We start from the raw sequence: 23,274 nt of genomic DNA, 5'->3' as shown, positions 1-23,274 counted from the left end.
AAAAGGGACTTAAGAAGGTCCAGGGTCAACAGCCATTTTGTCTATCAATAGATATCTATCTAGGGGCAGCTAGGTGGCGCAGTGGATAAAGCACCAGCCCTGGATTCAGGAGTACCTGAGTTCAAATCCGGCCTCAGATACTTGACACTTACTAGCTGTGTGACCCTGGGCAAGTCACTTAACCCCAATTGCCTCACTAAAAAAAAAAAAAAAGATATCTATCTAGTGATAGATCCATCTATTTATAAATAGATACCTATAGATCTATCTATTCAGCAACAGGACAAATGGTTTCTGCCTTTGGGAAGCTACCAAGTTAATGGGGGAAGAAAACCACATTTCCATCCTCAAAGAGATAGCATACACAAACTCCAAAGATTTAAGTCAACTCTGGGTCACCAAATCCCATCTTACTCTGATATAAACCTTTGCTCCCCTGCCAGAAGAGGTAAATTTGGATCTAAGCCATCATTTTGGGGTGGAACCAGCTGGTCCTAGAGTAGTGATATTTCCTTTTAGTGACACAGGAGGGCTCCCTAGCTCTGGGAACATCCCAACAGATTTTTTGAAAATTGGGAAGAGGGGAAGAGTGAGGTGCTAGCAACTATAACCCCACCTTTCATTAAGCTTCCTTCCCACCCCAATTAACTAACCCATTTACCAAAAAAATCTCCAACAGGGAAGTGTTTTCCTGACTACATGAAGTGAATATTTCTTGGTATCTGGATGTCACATCTTTGGGGGTGGGGGTAGATCACAAGAGAGTAGCCCTAGTTGGAGACCCAGATAGTAGGTCATATCCTGTTTTTCATCTAACAAATACTAGGTCAGATGAACAGATGAATGATTTATTAGTGCCTATGTTCCAGGCCCTGGAGACATAAATACAAAACAGAGAATTTCTGCCTTCAGGGAGTTAACATTCTAATGGGAAAGAGAACACATATTGAGGAATGGTGGGGAGGGAAGGGAGTTTTGATCTGGGGAATCAGAGGGATGGTTAGTGCAGCCATAAGTGGCATCTGTCACACCATTTCTAGAAATGCTAGGTGGTGTTGATTTGATTACTGTTCCTAGAACAAGAGAAACCTTACAAATAAATAAATGACCAGTACATGGGTTAAGAAGTCCCTTGCCAGCAGAGAATCAAGAGAGGAATGGATTTCCTTAGGAGAGGGTGGATCCATAGGCTTTTATTATCTTTCTTTGTCAGGCTGCCCTATAAGAGAAAATGGCCAACTCAAGAGTATCCAAGGTGCAGGGGCTGGGGGGAGGAGCAAAAGGAAGTAAAGTTTAGAATTGAGGGAACAGAGAGTTAGGGGTAGAAAAGGAGGGAAAGATAACACAAAACAGAATCAAAAAAGGTATTTATTTGACATTGAAATACAGACACACTGCTTCCTAGCTCCTCACCTAACTGCTTCCTCCCTCTTTCCCCCTCAATGTTTGGTCCTGTCAATGACTAAGACTACATAAAGAGGAAGAAGAGGGTGAGCAGGCCCCAAGGTTACTAAAAGAAATCTCTATGTCCGAAAATCCTCATTCCATGATAAACCAAGAATGCTACAGGTACAGCTGTATAACCCTCTCAGGTTTCTGACAATTTCAAATCCAACATTCAGTTTCAGAATGTAACAGAATCACAGAATTTTAAAAACTATAAAGAATCATCTATTCCAAATATTTTCTTTTTAAAAGGACAGTGAGACCTAAGAAGGTTAAGTGATTTGTCTATGGTCATAGAGCTAACTGGTGGCAGGGCAGGGACTCAAACTCAGGTCTCTAGACAGCTAGTCAGTGCTTTCTAACACCCACACCTTCCAATGCCAGGGATGCCAGTGAGGACACAAGCCCTCAGCCATGCCCCAAAGCATTTGTTCAGTGTAGATCTTACACTGTGTGGGCGGTTTCAGGGGAGCAGGGGGTAGGTGGATGGGGAGAGAGTAGTATCCAATTCAGCTTGCTTCCACTTCTCTCCTGAATCATCTGAGATGATGTACTGCTTTCTCAGCCAGGTAGACATGCTGACCACAGCTATCTTTTTAACAAGTCAGGGCAGCACCAGACAGGGTGAGTTACCCAAAGTTTTTTGATAAAAACAGCAACGGTTCACGAGAGAGGAGAAGGGAAGGACCTGGGGTTTGGGGTTAAGTGGCTCTTGGAAGCCAAGAGTTTCTCATGTACACACAAGGATAAGAAGTTTTTGAATCACCAGCTGGAGCAACCAGAGAGCATTTGAGAATCTCCAACCACACTCAGGGCCCTTGCATTCCCGTCTGGTCCTGCTCACACAAGATGTGGGTTAGAATCCCGTTGACCACATCTAGAGTCTCATCCTTCTCCAACACAATGTCGTAGGAATCCAGATACCGCTCTCTCCGTTCCTCTACCTAAGGAGAAGGACAGGAAAGAGAAGGATTAAGGTTTCCACAGACCTCTTACCCATTGCTTCTCCCACCTCCTTCCTCTCAAAGGGCCAAAGCGTTGGTTCAAGTACCAGCAACCTGCCTGGTCCATCAACTCCTACCCAAAAGCCCAAAGAATAAGGCCTGGAGTTCCAAGATACAGGGACTCAGTCCTTTGGGAACAGGGCAGCAGCAGCTGAAATCCTAATCAGATCCATCTTTAGCCAAGTCCACTTTATCTGAATGGGATTTTCATAGAATCTTTTTTTCTTTTGGTCGGGGGCAATGAGGGTTAAGTGACTTGCCCAGGGTCACAGAGCTCATAAGTATAAAGTGTCTAAGGCTGGATTTTAACTCAGGTCCTCCTGAATCCAAGGCCAGTGCTTTATCCACTGCGCCACCTAGCTGCCTGGTTTTCATAGAATCTTTAAAAGGTTAGAAGGACCTTAGAGGTCATCTATTCCAATTCCCCTCCCAACTTGAGAATACCTTCTACAACAGATTTAACATAATAATCCTTTACTTAAATATGGCCAGTGATGGGGAGCTCACTACTTTCTGAGAAGGCCCATTCCATTGTTGGACAGCTCTTATTGGTAGAAAGTTCTTCCTCAAACTGAGCCAAAATATTCTTCCTTGCAACTTCCATCCAATGGTCCTAGTTCTGCCGTCTGAAGCAACACAGAACAAGTTTTTTAAACACCTGAAGACAGCCATTACCTGGGAAGCTGCTTTTTGACACAAATCTAGAGAGCACCCTCTAAAACCCCAAATCATTCAATAATATTGATCCTAGTGGATGTTGAAGAAGTAGGTGAGTGGCCAAATGTTGCATAGGGTTGCTTTAACATTTTGTTTTTTCTTTAACAGACTTCAATATAGAAAATTCTGAAAAAGAATCTAAAACTCAAGTGTTTTCATGGGACTCAGAGTCTGTTGGCAGAGACTTGGTTTCCTTTTCAGTTGTTGGACATTATGACTGACACATGTCTAGTTTAGAACCCCCAGACTCTTTTCAGGCTCACTTATCTTGAGTATTTTCTTGTCCCTTGATACTGTGAGTCACAAACCTACATCCTGGCTCCTGAAATCTCCATACCAACTGCCTTATAGCACATCTACACAATACTTCACAACTTAAATTCTGCTTTCTTCACAACGGTCCTGTGAGATAGGTAATTTTACAGATATGTAGGGTAGGAGCAATCCCCTCCTTACCTACCTTGTCATTCAGGAAGCCAATCTTAAGGATGTTGCCAACACTGGATACCCCATCAGCCATAGTCAGGTCACCCATGGAGTCACCCAGCAGGAGAATGTTGGTCTTAGCCTGGAGCTGTTCAAAATACTTCGAGTCCTCCAGGACAGAACTATTCTTGTTATATGTATGGATGAGATGACCCTTGAAACCCTGCAGGTAGCCCTGAGCAACCAAAGGGAGAGGCAGACTAACTATGAATGCAAATACAGACATTTCTTAATTTTCCATGATGATGGAAGGGAATTAAAAAAAACACATTCAAAATACTTAAAACTGGTTACTGATTCTAATACCCTTACTACCAACCTTGATAAAGCCAAGGGTCAATGGAGCCAAAGTTAATGGTTAGCCTTATTCTATTCCATTAGCCACAGGTTATGCACCTAATCCTAGTTGGCCATCTTGAAGAAGTATGCTCCCCCCCCCCCCTTTACTGGGAAGAGGCAAGCAAAGTAATCTCATTGTATTTGTTACTGTCATCTCAAATGTTCAATGCAACCAACTCCCACAAATGGAAAAATAACTTAAGGAGAGAATGGATGAGAATCTATGATAACACTGGTTAGGAAGTTGAACAGCATAAAGGGAAGTTCCACAATTAAAAAGCAAACAAACACCAAATTCCAAAACCCAAGGTCTGGGAAATGGACAGAATCATTAGCAATTTAAAATCATGTCCCTTCCAACAACGCTTGGATTATGTGACTGGGCATTTTTCAAAGAGTAAGATTAATTTGTCAAAATAATAAAATGACTGGAAAGGGAAAAAAATTAAGACCATGAAAAGTGAAGATTATATATCTGGCTCCATCATGTAACCCCTTCCTTTAGAAATGGTTTGGTGGTGTTCTAGAGTTTTTTCTAATATTCTAAAGAGCATACCAATTCTCGCTAAGCTACAGAAGAACATACAGCCTTTTTTTTTTAAAGCAAAGAAGCTTCAACCAACTAATTTTTAAAATAAAAATTTGCTATTCAGACAAAAAGGGAAAAAAAATAACTGAAAATGCACATGCTATGGGTAGCATCACCTCTGTTTAAAAGCACATCGCTTAATCCAGGATATGAGCAAGTAACAAGTAACAAAATGGACTAAAACTTATCTTCCTCTTCTGAGGCCCCCTCGCACTCCTCTGGTGGAGGTGAAACTGCCAAAAAGAATTCAGGAGCCTGGATAATCCACAGTCTGGTTAGCTGAGTCTGAGGTTAGCTATACTTAAGAGTTTGGGCTGATCAAGGACCAAGGGGCCTCTAAATCAACCTGTCTTTGGGGGAATTTTTGACTCCTTTAGGGAGTCAAGGTGGAACAGCATGCTTTCTCTACCTCTCCCTCCCCAAATGACTTTTTCTCCCCAAAAACTCCATCCACTTCCCCACTATACAAAAATGTAGTAACTAAAGTATAGACGACCCCCACTCCCACAGCATAACAAGAACAACTCACACTTTCATCAAAGTCCATATAATTGGACACAACATGGATATTGGGGTGGAAAACATTCATCTGCCTGATAATCTCTTCCAAAATGTCTCCAATACCAGCAGAAAAGATGAGGAGGGGAATGTTGCTTTGGTGGAGTGTGTTGAAAAATGTCTCAAATCCGTCCCTGTAAAGGGATAAATTATTCTCCCAAAGTGATCACATGAAAAAAGTTATAACTCCTAGACTCAGACTCATCTTTGACTAAAACACTCTTCACAATTATCACACACAAATGATTACTTTGTTGTCTATAACTCCTCAACACTTATAGCAAGTTAGTTTCCAAAGAAGCAATCACATCTTTCATGTGTGTGTCCTATCGCCTCCATGAAACTATATATTCTTTCATTTTATGAATGTTATTTTACTTTTTCTCACTTACATGTAAAATCATTTTTAACATTCACTTTTATAATTTTTTAATACTTTTCCAAATTTCTTCCCTTTTCCCACCCTCTCTTAAGAAGGCAAGCATATGTGCAGGAACAGATAGGTGGCGCCATAATGGATAGAATGCAGGGCTTGGAGTCAGGCCGACTCATCTTTCTGGGTTCAAATCTGACCCCAAACACTTGCTAGCTGTGTGACCCTGGGCAAGTCATTTAACTCTGTCTGCCTCAGTTTCCTCATCTGTAAAATGAGTTGGGATAGGATATGGCAAACCACTCCAGGCTCTTTGCCAAGAAAACCCAAAAAAGTGGTCACAGGGAGTCGGACAGGACTTTACAACACACATGTGCAAGGACTGCCCTCAAAGGCACAGACGACGTTTACTTCTTTCTTGATATATCAGAGGTAATCAATACATGGTGGTAGGAGTACCTGAAAAGCCAACAGCAATTTTCAAGAGTCAGCTACATGGTTATGACCTCAATGAGATACTGAAGCCACAAAGGTAGCTTGAAAAACTTCCCAAAAGCTGACAAAGGATTTGGGATGTTTGATATGGAATGGACAGAGAAACCTAACCAGAATTTGTACTCCACAGACAATCAGTTAATACTTTCTTAGAAAGTACCTATGGGCATTTTCTCTGGGTGGCCTCCTTGCTTGAAATGCTCTCCCTTCCTATCTCTGCCCCGTCTTCCTTCAAATCCCAACTAAACTCCCACCCTTGAGAGGAAGCCTTTCCTAATCCCTATTCATTCTAATGCCTTCCCTAAGTATTTCCTATTTATCCTATACATAATTTGTTTGTATTTGTTTGCAGATCTTTAGATTGTGAGCTCCTTAAGAGCAGGAAGGACTTTTGCTTTTGTTTGTATCCCAAATGCTTAACACAATCCCTGGAACACAATAGGTACTTAATAAATGCTTGAGTGTCTATTGACTAAATACTATATTGTGCAGCCAAGTGAACCTTTACTTTGTGAAGTAGCTAGGAAAGGTATTCATTATCTTCAGTAGAATTTAAGTTCGTTAAACTCGGGAAATGTCTCACTTTTGTATTTCTAGCTTCAGTTTTTGTCACATAGGAAGAAGGAAGAAAACAAGCATTTATATAGCTCCTACTAAATGCCAGGCAATGTAGTAAGCACTTTACAAATCTCGTTTGATTTCTCACAACAATCGTGGGTGCTATTATCAACAGTTAAGAAAACAGAGGCAATCAATCAATAATTTTTTGAAAGAAAGAAAACAGAGACAGAGGCTAAAGTGACTTGCCCAGGGTCATACAGGCCAAGCCCAGCGCTCAATCCCCAACCTCTAGTAGGCACTTAATCAGTGCTTACTGATTTACTGATAATCATTTTACATACAAGGAAACAGCTTCAGAGATGGAGTGATTTAGCAATAATAAGTGGTAAGTAGAAATTAGTAAGTGGTAAAGTTAGTATCTGAACTCTTCAGCATTCTGTACCTGCAGAATAAAGTCACATATTTTTAACATTAATTTTTCATATTGTTATATCCTTCTTGACTCCAAACTCTTATTTTTCAACCATAACAAAAGCCACCCTTCCACCTCATTTCTCATTACTTCTTTTCTGTCCTAATACATGGTCAATTTTTATGTAGGTCCCATGTACTCTTTTTTTGTGTGTGTGAGGCAATTGGGGTTAAGTGACTTGCCCAGGGTCACACAGCTAGTGTCAAGTGACTGAGGCCACATTTGAACTCAGGTCCTCCTGACTCCAGGGCTGGTACTCTATCCACTGCACCACCTAGCTTACTTCTTGGCCAAACTGATCTCACAACTGGCAGCAAGCTGGCATAAATGCCCCCTCCAGGATAAGAAATGAACCTACCTGAGCATTGCATCCGACTCTCTAACAATCTGGGCTATCTGGTACTTCTGAATCTTCTGTTGACACAGGAGATTGTGGGCTTTAGTCCACCTAGAAACAGAATTCCCCCCCGAAGACACCAACATCATCAAATCGCAAAAGCAGATTGAGATGTTCTTTCTCCTGATTCATCACACAACTACCTCCAATGGAAATCCTACACTTTTGCAAAGTGCCACTTTCTTCCAGGTTCTGATTAGCCTTCAAAGTGAAGGAAGAAGGTAGAGAAGAAACTGACACTAAAACTAGGTGTAAAAACCTGCTTCAATATGTCATGGGGTACAGAGCACTCCAGAAGTTCTCTGGGGCACACCAAGGAATCTTCTCCTTGAGAAACTAAACCAGAGGACAGATAACGCCTAGAGAGATAAACTGAACCAAACCGGACTGAGCTAGCTTAGCTTCGGATTCCTACCCTTCATTCTGGTCTCCCTTACCCTGGGGAGATAAGTTTGGGTGTAGCTTCGGCCTTAGTGTTCTGAAGAGGGATCCGTAGCCACCCCTCACCCAATTCCCCCAGCTACCACCAGTGGGGGATGGTCCTCTCTCACTAAAGGAACTTTTCACGGGCAGATGGTCCACCCTCATCAGTCCTCTATAAAAGTACCTTCCAGTCTCCTGTTCGAGGAGATTTGGTACCTCTGAGCCATGTGCTTTATGGGAATTTAATCTCCCCATGAAAAGTCCAAGGATTTCTTTCATGGTTTCCCTCCCCCCACCCTTCCCTTCCCTTGCTCCTAAATAAACTATCACCTTATTCTAACTACGTTTTGTGTGCAAGAGGGTGTAATTCTTTAAAGAGGAATTCCTAAGAACCCCATCTCCTACCCCAACCCGTACCCCATTTTCCCACCATAACAAATATGTTCTCATAGAAATGGCATGTACTGCTACTGTCTCTTTAAGAGGCAATGGGAGGGGGAAAAAACAAGCAAAAAATTTTTTAAAAAGAAACAATGGAAATTTTGGGCAATTATAGTTTAATTGTCATTCCATCCGTAGTCCATGAGGAAACAAAGTTTAATTGCCATGTTACAGAGAATATGATAACAGAAGAAAGCATAGAGAGAAAAGAACTATAAGACTTATGTACTAAGAGAACTGAGTTTAACCCTTATTTTGTGAAGAAAAATGAAGAGACTTCTTGAGAAGGAATTTAATTAGTATCCTGAGAGAACTGAATGGCGGGACTAGATTTCCAGAACTGGGAAATCAGTAATTAATGTATTAAGATTACCTTAGCCATAATTAATCTCATCGCTCATATGATGTAAATAACTATCATCTTTATTACATTGTTAATAAAGCCAGTAACCTAGATGTTTATTTGAACCCAGAAGATTAAGGAGTTTGATATTGACAAAGAAATGAGCAAACACTTATGGGAAGAGAGGTTTCTTATTAAATAAATGTTACTTATTTAAGATTAGAGCAATTTTAGTAATATAGAAATATGAATACATGACTAATTACCTAGAAGCCAAATTGGGAAAGAATAAGGAAAAAATCTTATAGCAGATCAAGAGGTAATCACCCTTCCTAGGCTATGTGTAAGAACAGAACAAATCCTAAAACTTCTACTATATGTGGGGACTTGTATATGGGATTTTCAAGTTATCTTTTCTTTTTTAAAAATCATAAAAACAAAGTGCCTGGCAGTGTTGCTGATAATTAATGACTTTCATTTACCTATTTTATTTGCTACATATTCATTATAAAAAACTATTTAATTTCTTTTTACAGTTTATATTGCATGTTTAATGATTAGCTTAGCATTACTGGTTTAGTAAAGGTGAGATTTTAGCAAAGACTTGAAGGAAACCCAGAGCATGCTCTTATATATGAGATAAAGAAGAATGGCATGATCAGAATCCAACTGATAACAGAGTTTACAGAAAATTTGGTGGAAAATGGAACTAGAGACATCATCTTAACTGTGAAGACAAGACTGGAAAATCACTAGAAGATTATGAAAGGAAGAAATGAAATCATTTTCTTAAACCGTAGCACAGATACATGACTGATAAATGTACTCAAAAGAGCAATGAAGAACTGGAGTGCAAGAAGCTGAATTCCAAAAAATCAGGATTGGGAAATGAAAATTAAGCCAGAGAATCAAGGTTGTTCTGGGATCCCCCAAAACAGTTAAGAATGACCTTATCAGGGCAGCTAGGTGGCACAGTGGATTAAGCACCAACCCTGGATTCAGGAGGACCTGAGTTCAAATCTAGCTTCAGACACTGGACACTAGCTGTGTGACCCTGGGCAAGTCACTTAACCCTCATTGCCCCACAGAAAGAAAATAAATAAATAAATAAAATAAGAATGACCTTATCATCAGTTAGATCCCAACAATTGACACAAGAACACCACCACTTTGATATTACAAGATTAATGCAATGACTAACAACAAATATAGAAGACTACTGATGAAATACATTACCCACCTTCTGAGAGAGAGGTGATAAACTCAAAGTGCAAGAGAAAAATGTTCAGATTTTGTCAATGGGATTCATTTTGCTTGACTATGCATATTTATTTGTTTTTTTGGTGAGGCAATTAGGGTTAAGTGACTTGTCCAGGGTCACACAGCTAGTAAGTGTTACGTGTCTGAGGCCAGATTTGAACTCAGGTCCTCCTGAATCCAGGGCCAGTGCTCTATCCACTGCACCACCTAGCTGCCCCAACTATGCATATTTGATACAAGGGTTTTGGTTTTTTTTTTATTTCAATTTGGGTAAAGGGAGGGGATGCAACAGGGATACAAACTTTTTTTTTAAAAGAAGAGTAAGAAAAGAGGGTAACTGTAGCATTTTTTAAAAGCACAGAAGAGAAAAGAAGGAATATGTCAACAGGACAAGCAGAATAGCTTTGAAAATAGCATGTTCAGAGGCAGTTTTCTGATGAAGAAACCAAAGCTATCTATTCCCATATGAAAAAAATGCTCTAAATCTCTAATGATTAGAGAGATGCAAATTAAAACAACTCTGAGGTACCACCTGACACCTATCAGATTGGCTAAAATGACAAAAAAGGAAAATAATAAATATTGGAGAAGCTGTGGAAAAATTGGAACACTAATGCATTGCTGGTGGAGCTGTGAACTGATCCAACCATTCTGGAGAGCAATTTGGAATTATGCCCAAAGGGCGATAAAGCTGTGCATACCCTTTGACCCAGCAATACCACTTTTGGGTCTTCTGCCCAAAGAAATCATGGAAAGGGGAAAGGGACCCACATGTACATAGCTGCTCTTTATGTGGTGGCAAGGAATTGGAAGTTGAGGGGATGCCCATCAATTGGGGAATGGCTGGACAAATTGTGGTATATGAATACAATGGAATACTATTGTGCTGTAAGAAACGATGAACAGGAGGAGTTCAGAGAAACCTGGAGGGTCTTGCGTGGGCTGATGATGAGTGAGATGAGCAGAACCAGAAGAACATTGTACACAGTATCATCAACATTGTGTGTTGATCTACTGTGATGGACTATATTCTTCTCACCAATGCAATGGCACAGAAGAGTTCCAGGGAACTCATGATAGAAGAGGATCTCCAAATCCAGGGGGAAAAAAAAAAAAAGAACTGTGGAGTATAGATGCTGAATGAACCATACTAGCTCTTTTGTTTTTGGTGCTGATGTTTTTCTATTTTGAGGTTTTTTGTCATTGCTCTGATTTTTCTCTTATAACATGACTAATGCAGAAATATGTTTAATGTTATTATGTGTGTATATATATAACCTATATCAGATTACCTGCTGTCTAGAGGGGGGAGGGAGGGGAGGGAGGGAGAAAAATCTGAAATTGGAAAGCTTGTATAAACAAAAGTTGAGAACTATCTTTACATGTAATGGGAAAAAAATAAAATATTTTATTAATTAAAAATAAATAAATTAAATTAAAAGAAAAGAAAAAAAAAGAAAATAATATGTTCGGGGCAGCTAGGTGGCACAGTAGATAGAGCACTAGCCCTGGATTAAGGAGGACCTGAATTCAAATCCAGCCTCAGACCCTTGACTCTTACTAGCTGTGTGACCCTGGGCAAGTCACTTAACCCCAACTGACTCACCAAAAAAAAAAAAAAAGAAAGTGACATGTTTACATGACTCCAGAGGACTGATGATGAAGAATGAGATATATACTTTTTATCATTTTGGGGGGAGTGCGGGAAAATGAGGGTTAAGTGACTTGTTGTTAAGTGGCAAAAGAAATTCCTAGGATGGGAAACTGTCTCTACCAATGCAAGTCAACTCCTTTTCTGCAATTTCTAGTCTAGGCAAGTGTTCTAAGCTTGGGCTTCTTAAACTTTTTCCACTTGCGACCCCTTTTCACAGGAAAAATTTTTATGTGACCCCAGGTATATAGGTATATAAAATAGGTATACATAACCTTTTATGGTTGCCAAATTTTTTGTGACCCCCACATTCAGTTACATGATCCCATATGGGGTTGTGACCCATAGTTTAAGAAGCTCTGATCTAGAGTTTTAAATAGAAACAAGGGTCACTATGGTACAGAAGGATCCCTGAGGGCTGCATATTGGCTTAGTTTTAAAATTTAATATTATCTATGCTTTATTGTATTTTTATTTATTTCGATATTACCCAATTATCTTTTCATCTGGTTCAGGGACACTGGAAGACCACATGCTGCCCATCCTCATGTTTGATACCTCTGGTCTCTAGCACTGAAAAATTAAATGACTTGCCCAAGGTCACAAAGCCAGTATGTTATCAAGAGATACCTAGGTCTTACCAGTTTTGAAGACAGCTCCCAATCCATTACATCATGATTCCTCATAGAAGGAAATTCATTTTCTATAAACGTGGAACAAATGGTTTGGAAGAAGCTGATGCCCAAGGACCAAGTACTGAGTAGGGGAAAATGAATGATGGTATGAAGCCAGAGTTTATAATCAAGAATTAAAATAAAATAAAAGAACACCAAAGTTTGGGTGTTCAGAAAACACTAGAAAGACTTGATAAGCAAATAAAAAAACTTAAATATGGGATATCTTGGCTAAAGACAAAGTTAGAAAGTGAGGTATAACAAAGGCATAAGTATACAAATATAAGGGGGAAGATGCTACAAGAAATCAAGACACTCATATTCAAGATATAAAGATACTGAAAACAAGCAATTAGCTTGACTAAAAAAACAAAACAACACTAGAGCACCAACCCTGGAGTTAGGTGGACCTGAGTTAAAATCCGGCCTCAAACACTAGCTATGTGACCCTGCGCAAGTCACTTAACCCCAATTACCTCAAAAAAAAAAAAAAAACCAAAACCTTGACAAAAACAAACTCCTACATTTTAACAGCAGCCCAAGAAATACTCAATACCAGTTTACTTTCTCAGTAATCATAGAGAGATACTGAAGAAGGTATTGCTGTGAATAAAGCAGACGCCACATAAAGGAAAACAATAAGTATGTCAAGGACCAAGGAAGACCTTGGTTCAGATAACAAGAGTAATGAACCTAGAATCGGTAAAGATTGCCTAGAACCTTAGCAGTGGAATAAAGAAACAACCACAGAGCTTAGAAAAACTGATAGTTATTGTTACCGCTAGATTGATTCTTGAAAACCTTCCTCTTTCAAAGAATTACTTGCCTAGACAATCCAATCAAAATTTAAGTAAAAGTTTTTATTATTTGGCTCACAGAGGCATGGCTGGGAGAAGAAGTCTAGGCTTCAACTCCTGGGGAGGTACAGGCTTATGGCATGTTCCTTAGACAGCCATAGAGGTATGGCTAGGAGAAGAGGAATAACTTCAACTCCCCCAACAAAAGAGAAGATGATAATTTTATAGAGGCTAGAAGGCGGTGGGAGTAGAGACCTAAGACTGAAAAATTACAGCAGTTTGAAAATAATGATGTTAGTTATTTGGATATATGAATAATAAAAATTCCACATTTCTAATTTGAGATTATTGTCACTACCTGGTCCTAATCACATAGCAAACATGACTGGCTCCCAACTAAGCTCATGTTGTCAATTCACGGAGCCCAGCTTTCTGGGTGGCTGCTTTATTATCTGTTTGACCAACCACTACGTGGTTAATCAAGTACTTTGCTTCTCCAAGGGAAGAGTCATCTCTAACTGACCCCAACAAGCTGATCAACTGCATTTCTCCATGGTCATAGTGTCCCCCTCAGGGCCAGAGCATCCCTAACTGGACCCCGGCCTTTCAGGCTGCTACTACAGTTATACTCTCAATCAAGTACAAAGGTAGAAAAGTCACAATGGAATAAGAACCATGCAACCTATAAATAGGCTCACTTGTAAGGCTGCAAGACAAACAAAATAAGTGGTTACTCATTCAGGAGATAAAATTTATTGCTGAATTTTACATAATGTTGTGTTGTACTTTTTGTTGTGTATATATACACAAGTCTTAGGTATTATCATATTTACTTATTACTATTGCTAGGATTGTATTGCTTTCCCCCCCATTTGAAATAACCTGTCAAGTGGTGCTTTTCATCACCTGTATGTTATATATAATATAAATGTGGATTTGATATCCCTCAAATAATTTACAGGGACTGAAAATTTTTGGCCTAAAGGAGAAATATAACTAACCTGAATAGCTTCTTCCACAGAAACTGCTGATACTGTTGCTGTATCTTTAAAAGGCTATGGAATTTTAGATAGTTACAGTTTAACTATGAGCAGTCAGGATTTAACTGTTTCTCTGGAGAGACCTTTAAGTGGCATGGCCATGGAAAGGACAAAGAAAAAGGACTAAGAGAACTTATTTCCTGAGAGACCTGAATTTAATCATTATCTTGTGGAAAAAAAAACAAAACATGAAGATAATTTTTTTATGTGTGTGAAAAGCCTTTAACCAGTATCCTGAGAGAACTGAATGGTAGGGCTATGTTCCTAGAATTGAGAAGTTGGCACTTGTAATGCTGGTTAAAAGATGACTTACGCTATGACCAATTTCATATATAATATACTACAAATAATTATGTCTTTTTTTTTTCTTCATCTGTTACTAAATGGTATAGTCAATAACGTTAATGTTTCTTTAAAACTAGGAGATTACAGGGTTTAATATGGAGAAAGAGAAAAGCAAATGCTTAAGAGAAAAGAGAGGAGCTCAAAACTAATGGATTACTGAGAGATGTTGAGATTCTGATAATTAGTATTGAAACATCAAAACATACACCACCCTTTTATGCCCCAAAGAGATCAAAGAAAGAAGATAAAAGGCCCATAAATACAAAAATATTTATAACTCTTTTTATTATGGCAAAGAACTGGAAATAAAGGAGGGGCACAGTAATAGAGGGAGAGCTGAACAAATTACATTATATTAATAGAATGGATTATGTCAAAAGAAATGACAAAAGGTTTGGTTTGAGAAATCTAAGAAGACTAGAATAAACTGAGTTTATAAGGTGAGTGGAAGTGGGAGAACAATTTATAAGATAACAATATTGTAAAGACAGCTTTGAAAGACATAAGAAGTCTGATTCCTACAATGACCAACCACAATTCCAGAGGACCAATGTTGACAGAGATATGGTGGATTCAAGGTGCATAAAGAGAAATACCTTTTAGGCAAATCTGTGTATCTATTTTGCTCAACTATGCACATCTGTTACAAAAAATCAAAAAAACTATATCTCCTGAATGTCTTAGAACCTGGAATGAGAATGAATAAGGAAAATGAGCTAGTAGGCATATAGAGGTATAAGACCCCATGTAGGCTGTACATGAGGATAATCAACCCTAAAAACATGGTTAATTTACTGCTTAAGTCAAACTCTGAGTCCCCCTGCCCCACCAGCTTTCAATACCAAAACTTCAAAAGTTCTTTTGAGACCCATTTCCATGACCTAAAAGCCCCTTGAGAAATAAAATCCTCACTGTACAGTGATAGACTTTCAAAAATAAAACAAGATGTCTCTGTTCACAGACTCCTCCAAATCTTATAGGGCCTGCTGCCCTCATTTAGAATTTACTAGAAGCTACCATTCTAACAACAGACAAAATAAGCCTTACAAAAGATAGTTCTAATGACTGTATTAACCCTTTGCAGTCATCCCAGCTGAAATCCCAAAAATCGAGTTAAGTTTCCATCCTACCAGGGCTAGGAATATACCATCTTAAGATAATTTTTCCTGTTTCCTTAAAAGCATCCTTCATCTCTAGCTACTTACCATTCGACCATGAGTGGAAACTTCTCTTTGACTGTCCTGTTTGGATCAATCTCAATTGGGTAATAGTAGTGAAGGAGATCCTTTAACTGAGATACCAAAAATGAGAGAAAAATAATTAGTGTGCAATTAAATTCAACAATTTAATAAGTATTTAATAATTGTCTACCATGTGTCAAACACTGCCCTAAACACTGGGGTATGCAAAGACAAAAACAAAAAATGTCCCTGCCTCAAGGAGTTTACATTCTACCGAGAGGAAACATGTACACCAATACATAAATGCAAAATATATGTGAAGTAAATATAAAAAAATATTAGATGAGAAGAGAGCACCGACAACTGGTGGGATGACCAAGAAAGGATTCATGTATGTGGTGTCTACAGATTCCAAGAGGTAGAGGTGTGAAGAAAGAACACCCCAGATATGCAGGACAGATTGCAACCAAAGACAAAGAGAGGAAAGATGGAATCAGGAATGTAGAGAACAGCAAACAAGTAGGATTAGTTTGTCTGAGGAAGAGTAAAGTGCAATGTGTCTAGTAAGATTAGCAGCAGACCACAATGGCTTTAAATGTCAAAAAAAAGTCTAGCTGGGCCTACAGGCAATTAGGGAGCCCCAGAAGCTTTTTAAGCCAGGGCATGACATGGTCAAACAGTGTAGTTTACAACAATTTTAACAACAACCAAAGGTCTACAAATTAATAAGAGGTTATTATTATAAACAAAGATTCATTCAGAGAAATTTCTAACTTCTTTTTAAAGGTCTCATTTGGTAATACCTTACATTTTCAAAGTCTCTCCTCATTCCCAGTCAGATTTTCCCTCCATTACAGGTAAGGCGGTCATATTTAATTCCTTAGTGCTGATTCTTATTTACAAATTTGATAAAAGCTCACCTATGTACACATTTGATCAATCCTTGGACCTCTCCACAAAGGGGTAGTCAACTAAAAATTTATTGGTCATGTCATGTTTAATCAGGGTGGCACCCTGATTCTCACAGTCAGCAGCACAAATGATTATCAGGTATCAGTGGATTGTTAAAATCCCTTTATCATCAACTAATCCAATCCGTAAAGCCAACAATTATTTTACAACCAATTCTACAAGGACTATTCATGATGGCTGGATTAAATCAAGTCTTTCTACCTGTTCTAACTAGGGATATCTTCTAAATACCCATGATGTCCTGCCCTCCCAGTGTGGTTGCTTAAATAAATAATTCCATAGTCATCTTTTAGGAACACCCAATAAAATCAACAAAAGTAATGAATTCTAATATCGATGTTATTTCAAACAACTATGCCACATTACACAGAATGTTCCATTTAGGAAAACCAAATGCCAACTATTACACACTAACAAAAGCAGAATGTTCCCTGAAATAAATGTAAGGATTACATTATGGGGAAGCATTTTCTTAAGGTAGAAAATTGGTGGGGTAAGAACCTGTGATTTTATTGGTATAGGAAACCCCCTTAAAGGAAATACCCAGTACCTACTCTGTAGCCATGAAGAGTGCCTAGAGAACTGAGAGATTAAGCAATTTGTCTGTGTATCAGAGATGGCACCTAAACTCAGGTTTTTCTGACTCTGAGAGTAGCTTTCTATCCTTTATAGTATGTTGGAGGGGAGGAGTAGTGTAAGGGGGTGGGGAAACCTCTCTAAAGTTAAAACAGAAAACAGGAAAATGCATGGGAGTTGTTACATCTAACTTTTCAGGAGCCCCATTTAACATTCCAAGAAGGACAAGCAGCAATATTTTCATTTTTCTCGATTTTTTCCCACACATATATATATACATATGTGTGTATATATGTATACACACATGCATACACACACATATATAAAATCAAACAATATGAAACACTTCATTAATTTGCATGTCATCCTTGCACAGGGGCCATGCTAATCTCTGTTTTATTACAGTTTTAGTATATGTGTTGTTGAAGTGAATGCTTCTAAAATCTTTCTTCTGAAGATCCCCAAATTACTCTTATTTGTACCTAGAATACTATTGAAGCCAGCAGTGAGATAAGGGTCAGAAACAATTCTGAAAAACCAGGGATATTATCTCCCTTTTGCAGATCCACAATAATTAAGTGATTTAACCAATTTGAGAATAATCTGGATATTGATTCAAAGTTTATAAAGTGCTTTGCTCACAACAAACCCACATGCTGGATAGTACTAGTATTATCATCCCTATGAAGGCAAGGCAAGGAAGTCTCCGAGAGAAGTGACTTGCCCAGGGTCACCCAGTTAGTCAATGTCACACCCTCAACTCAAATCCGAGTCTCTGGACTTCAAGTTCAGGATTCTTTTCACTTTACAACACTAGCTCTCTCTCTCTCTCTCTCTTACACAATAGTGAAGTCTAGGCAAGAAATTCAATTGTTCCAATTTCCACTGCCATTCCAAAATACCACCACCTACCAGGAGCCTGGTTCTGTAAATGCAACAGTTATAAGAATAAAAAATAATGATCATGAATATTATGGATATGTAACAGTAAAAGACCAACATGTCCAGGCCAACAGACCAAAAGCTTATCACCTAAGCTTATCAATAGAACCATTTTACACATCAGAAATGACAAAGTAAAACTTAGACCCTCTGTTTTCCAAAAGTAAGTTGCTCCCTGAGCTTGGCAGGACAACAATCCTTTGCGATCATCCTGTAGATGATCGATCTCCCCCTCTGGGCTAGTCACACAAGTCACCAAGTGTTCTCTGGTGAAAGACAAACACTGGACAAAGTCAGAACATCCTGCAGTGAATTAAACTTGTCACATGCTTGCTGCTCCTTCACTGTCAGGGCTACAGCTCACTGGCAAGCCAACTAGTTTAAGTACTGAGATCTCCCCACACTAGGGGTGGGGCCCCAGCACATATGTCTATAGCTCCTCTTTGCTTGCAAGCCTTTTTCCTCACTTACAAAATAAACTTTCTAATTCCTGATTCACCTTTCTCTGTCCTAGTCTGTGCAACTCTGGCCACACATAGGTTAGAGACAGGTTCTGGAAAAATTTGGTTGGCAGAAACATCTTAGTGACTTAGAAATCAAAAGCCACAGAAGTTGTCACAGAAGTTGAATTAGGTATGTATTAAAGAACAGTAGTGATTTTGACTGCTGGGAGTAGCTGCTATGATGCCAGTGCATCAATTACATCCTACAACTAAGAATTTATCCTACTCACCATGGGGTTTTCAGAAAACTACGCTGTCTCCCAAGAAATCTGTTGTTAGAGAAGCAGCTCAGTAGATCGGATAAAAACACTGTCTTTGCAGTCAGAAGCCTTAGTTCCCTCACTTACTAGTTGAGTGATGACCTTCAGCAAACTCACTTAACTTCATGGTGCCTCAGCTTCCTTACCTGTCAAATGGAAATAATATTTTTACACTCTTCTCACAGCAGAGTGAAAAAGAAGGCACTTTTAAAAAATCTTAAAGCACTACAGAAATTAAGTTGTCACAAGTTCAGTGCTTTTGCCCATCATACACCCTTTAAAAAAATGTGTAGAATAAATGAAAATATTACCAGAATGAACACACTCTGGAGCAGCTAGGTGGCACAGTGGATAAAGCACCGGCCTTGGATTCAGGAGGACCTGAGTTCAAATCTAGCCTCGTACACATGACATTTACTAGCTGTGTGACCCTGGGCAAGTCACTTAACCCTCATTGCCCCAAACAAAAAAAAAGAACGACACACCCCAATTGTAGATGTTAAGGCTAGGTTTACTTGAGCATTAAAAATAATAAGAAGGTGGGCAGCTAGGTGGCGCAGTGGATAGAGCATTGGCCTTGGATTCAGAAGGACCTGAGTTCAAATCCAGCCTCAGACACTTACTAGCTGTGTGACCCTGGGCAAGTCACTTAACCCTGACTGCCTCACCAAAAAAAAAAAAAATTTAAGAAGAAGAAATAAGAAACTTGATATGTTAAAGTTTTTACTCTGGGAGAGGCAGCTTGACACAGTAGACAGAAAGTTGACTTTGGAGCCAGGAAGATCTGGGTTCAAGTCCTGTCTCTGATATAGGTTGACTTTATGACCCTGGGCAAGTCACTTAACTTCTAAGAGCTCTAGACCAATGTTTCTCTAACGGTGGTCTGGAGACCCCTGTGGGTTCCTGAGATCTTTTCAGGGAATCATGAGGGCAAAATTATTTTCATAATAAACCCATAATTAAATTAAGATGTTTCCCTTCTGCTATGGTAAATATCAATAGCTACAACCCATATAAATAGAAGCTCTTTGGGGATCCTCAATAATTTTTAAGAATATAAAGGGGTCCTCAGGAAAAAAAAAAGTTTGAGAACCACTCAACTCTCTAAATATGTTGTCAAGATGGTACCAACCTGCATCAGTAGAGGAAATTTCCTCACCTGGGAGTGCCTTATACCTGGGAAATCATGGATCCATTCCCTATCCCCACTCCACCCTCTTTTGGCCCACAGGCATGTGAATTAGCACATCAACACTCTTCAGAGCAGAGCTAAGGATAACCCACCTTTTTCTGACAATCCTCACTGATGAGCTTGCTGTTATCTAGGATATCTGGGAGGGGAAAAAAAACACCAAAAAAACTCAATCATCTACCCCTACAGGAACCAATCAGCAGCAAGGTCAAGCATAATGCAGGTCAATACATGACTTACTGTAAGATGTAGGGCAGCGCTTTCCATTAAATCCAAACCTAGTCAGGGTCATGTCAAAGTCGGAAATGACCTAAAATGTGGAGGACAGGATGGTAAGCATCTAAGACATGAGTTCAGTCCATGTTGTCTTCACACTATGCCGTCACAGTTTTAAGAGTCTGTTCAAAGTCAGAACAATATTAAGGAGTGCAACCTCCCTATAGAGCTTGGTCCTGGGAATCAGGGAACAACAGAGAAAGGATATATGGCTCCCCACCTTCAGGTAGTCACATAATGGTAGGGGCTGGTTCTATTCCTCTAGCACAGAACCGAGTTGCTAAGAAGTCTCAATCCCAATCTAATAGGAAAAATCTCTCAATTCAGGAGCTCTGCAGCTTAAATTTCATGTATAGTGTTATGGGCCCAGAGCACCCCATAAGTTCTCTGGGGTACATCAAAGAACCTTCTCCTTGAGAAACTAAACCAAAGGACAGACACAACAAAAGACATAAGTGGAAAGTGATCAAGATGGAGCTAGCTCCAGGACCACCACCCTTCATTTCAGTCTCCCTCACCCCTGGGGAGATAAGATTAGGTGTGCTATTGCCTTTGTGCAGGGAGGAGGAGAGAGATAGCTAGAGATCCGCAGCCACCCCTCACCCAATTCCCCCAGCCACCACCAGTGAGGGATGGTCCTCCCTCAGTAGGGGAACTTTCTACAGTCAGAGGATCACCTCATCAGACCACCATGGACCGCTATAAAAGTCTATAGAAGTATCTGCCTGTCTCCTGCTCCAGGAGACTGGTATCTCAGAGCCACGCTGTCATGCCTTTCTCCCCATGAGAAGTCCAAAGATTTCTCTCTTGGTTTCCCTTCCCCAACCCCCTAAATAAACTGCTATCTTATTCTATTGGTTTTGTGTGCAAGAGGGTGTAATTCTTTAAAGAGGAATTCCTAAGGACCCTTACCCCTACCCCTACACCAAACCCCCTACCCCATTTCCCCCATGACAATAGGTTCAAACAATCTCCTGGAAAGGCCATGAAATAAAGCCACTGAGGTGAGTTTTCAGGAGTGCAAGCTACCGCTGTTTTCTTTCCACATGGAAAAAGGCCAGTCACGGGTCTTAACTTCTTTGCTTTTCTCTTCTAGGTAAGAAAGTGGTAGACTATAGGTACTGAATAAAGCCCAAGTCATCCGATGTGATCAGTGTGTTAGTTTTACTTAACTATATACTTCTTTGTTATAAGAGGATTGCAAGGTGAGAAAATCAGGGATAGACTTCTTTTTCCTGTAAAGAGCATTAATAATATTCTTTTCATTGAGAAAGAAAGCCTGAGAGAGTAAGAGAGTGAGAGACAGACAGACAGACATACATACACAGACACAGAAGAGTGAGCTAGAGCACTCCGGAACACATCATTTAAATAGCCCTCATTCCTGCAGGTCCCTACCCCAATACTGGGGATATTTGTGGGAAATATCCATTTCCCTAATAAAAGTAAGGATGGAGATATTTAAAACAAAGCGGCAGAAAACTATTCTCTTTTTCTCTTCTTTCCTTGGGTAACAGATCCAAGCCATTAGACCCTCCTGCTACCTCCTACCAGGGCTTATCATAGGCATACCTGTAATTTGTTTCGTCCTCCCTTCCTGAGGGAGTGAATGATCTCCCGAACCTGCTGGGGGTGCCGCATGAGAACTGTAGCCTTCATCAGGTCCTTCACTTGTTCCTTTACCTGTTGGGGGTACAAACCCCACGCCCCACCCAGACCTATCAGCAGCACTTAGAATCATAGACCTAGAGCTGGAAGGGCCCTAAAGGGGTCATCTGGTCCTTCAGTTTTCTCAGCTTTGAAGCAATGAGCCCCTGTTAACAGGGTTCCAGTACCAGAAAGAAAATCTTGGGGACTAGAAACAAAAATGGAGGTACAAATCAAAGGCCTTGACACCTTTTAGTGAAGGCTTATACAGCAAGAATCTCTTGGTGGTGGGAAGGGAGACGACTAGGGAGTATGGGACAAAGGCAATGCGGAGAGGAAGGGTTTAGGGCAGAAACACGTGAGGACTACATTGGGAGATGTCATCTCAGGCAGATGCCACAAAGGGAAGATAGGTGGGGAGGGAGGGGGTTCTGGGGCCGAGGAAGACAATGTACGGAGGGAAACTACAAGTGAGGATGCTATGAGGAGGGGGGTGTTGTGGAAGGCTCTCTAAATGGTAGGGGCACCGCAGGGAAGCGGTTATGGCTATGCTGGAGGAGCCCTGCAGGGAGCGGTGAAGGGGCTAAACCAGGTCCTGTATAGAGAGGGCGCCACAGGGCAGATCATGGAGGGGAGTTATGGGAGATTATATAAGAGGGGCTATAGATGGGGCTGCTGGAAGGGGCGCTGGGGGAGGGGGAGGGGGTCGTGAAGCCAGGGCCATCTATCTGCTCGGTAGAATGAGAGTCTGTGAGGTGGGAGCGGCACGGAGCAAGGGCATTATAGAACAGAGGGGCTGCAGGGAGCTATGAAGAGTTACAAAGGGAACCTGGGAGGAAGACATTTCTACGGCAGGTTTTGCTGGGAGCTACAGTGGGTTCTAGGATGGGGCAATGAGGCTTTAGAATAGGCCGGCGCTGGAGGGAGCAAGGACTGTTGAGGGAGGGGGGAGGGGGCGTCCTTTTCCGAGGCCCCTCCCCCACCCCTCCCCACCACCTCTTCCACGTTCTCACCTCCTCCGCCATAGTCCTCCTGCCTGCTCTTGCCACGGAAGAAATTGCTAGTCCCTGAGAACTAACTGCGCAGGCGCCAGCCGCCTCCAGACCAGGCGATAGAAACGGAGGAGAGGGGAGGGGAGGGAAGAGGAGATAAGGAGGGGAGGCGGGGCCATGGGTAAAGAGGTGGGGTTAGGGGCGGGAGAGGGCGGGGCCTGGGAGGAGAGCCGGGAGCGGGGAATGAATGAGGGGAAATTTGAAATTGATCATGAATGAGATTACCTAGTCCAAAACTCATTTCACAAATGAGGAAACTGAG

At 40.4% G+C, this 23,274-nt stretch overlaps 1 protein-coding gene and 1 non-coding gene across 7 annotated transcripts; both read right to left on the bottom strand.

Annotated features, from left to right (window-relative positions):
- Window positions 1-1,350: 1,350 nt before the first annotated feature.
- NT5C3B (5'-nucleotidase, cytosolic IIIB) lies at window positions 1,351-23,073 on the bottom strand. 6 transcript variants are annotated; one of them, XR_006352773.1, is made up of 10 exons: window positions 22,974-23,073; window positions 21,886-21,996; window positions 20,278-20,347; window positions 20,130-20,176; window positions 15,617-15,702; window positions 7,399-7,488; window positions 5,111-5,273; window positions 3,628-3,828; window positions 2,958-3,076; window positions 2,260-2,390 (listed from the first exon to the last, which is right to left on the bottom strand). XR_006352773.1 is itself a non-coding variant. In XM_043963591.1 (9 exons), exons 1-9 carry the CDS (start codon window positions 22,983-22,985, stop codon window positions 2,256-2,258), a joined length of 915 nt encoding a protein of 304 aa, XP_043819526.1. In that variant the 5' UTR covers window positions 22,986-23,073; the 3' UTR covers window positions 1,351-2,255. The 6 variants fall into 6 exon arrangements, 2 of the variants coding, with proteins under 2 accessions (XP_043819526.1, XP_043819527.1); XR_006352774.1 differs by having other exon boundaries at window positions 2,261-2,390; window positions 2,929-3,076; XM_043963591.1 differs by lacking the exon at window positions 2,958-3,076 and having other exon boundaries at window positions 1,351-2,390.
- On the bottom strand, window positions 17,472-17,575 carry LOC122726996. The gene has a single exon (XR_006352981.1). It is a non-coding gene; the product is annotated as a U6 spliceosomal RNA (small nuclear RNA).
- Window positions 23,074-23,274: the final 201 nt, after the last annotated feature.

This window comes from Dromiciops gliroides, chromosome 4 (assembly GCF_019393635.1).
Source record: "Dromiciops gliroides isolate mDroGli1 chromosome 4, mDroGli1.pri, whole genome shotgun sequence".
Classification (NCBI taxonomy): Eukaryota; Metazoa; Chordata; class Mammalia; order Microbiotheria; family Microbiotheriidae; genus Dromiciops; species Dromiciops gliroides.
This window is presented reverse-complemented; position numbering and strand designations above follow the sequence as displayed.

Bases quoted from the DNA above. Each gene is read 5' to 3' on its own strand.
- NT5C3B (XM_043963591.1), bottom strand. The intron at 20,348-21,885 runs GTATGCCTATGA...TCCACATTTTAG, and splicing joins GAGGACGAAACAAATTACAG to GTCATTTCCGACTTTGACAT. The intron at 7,489-15,616 runs GTAAGTAGCTAG...TTCTGTTTCTAG, and splicing joins TTTCCACTCATGGTCGAATG to GTGGACTAAAGCCCACAATC.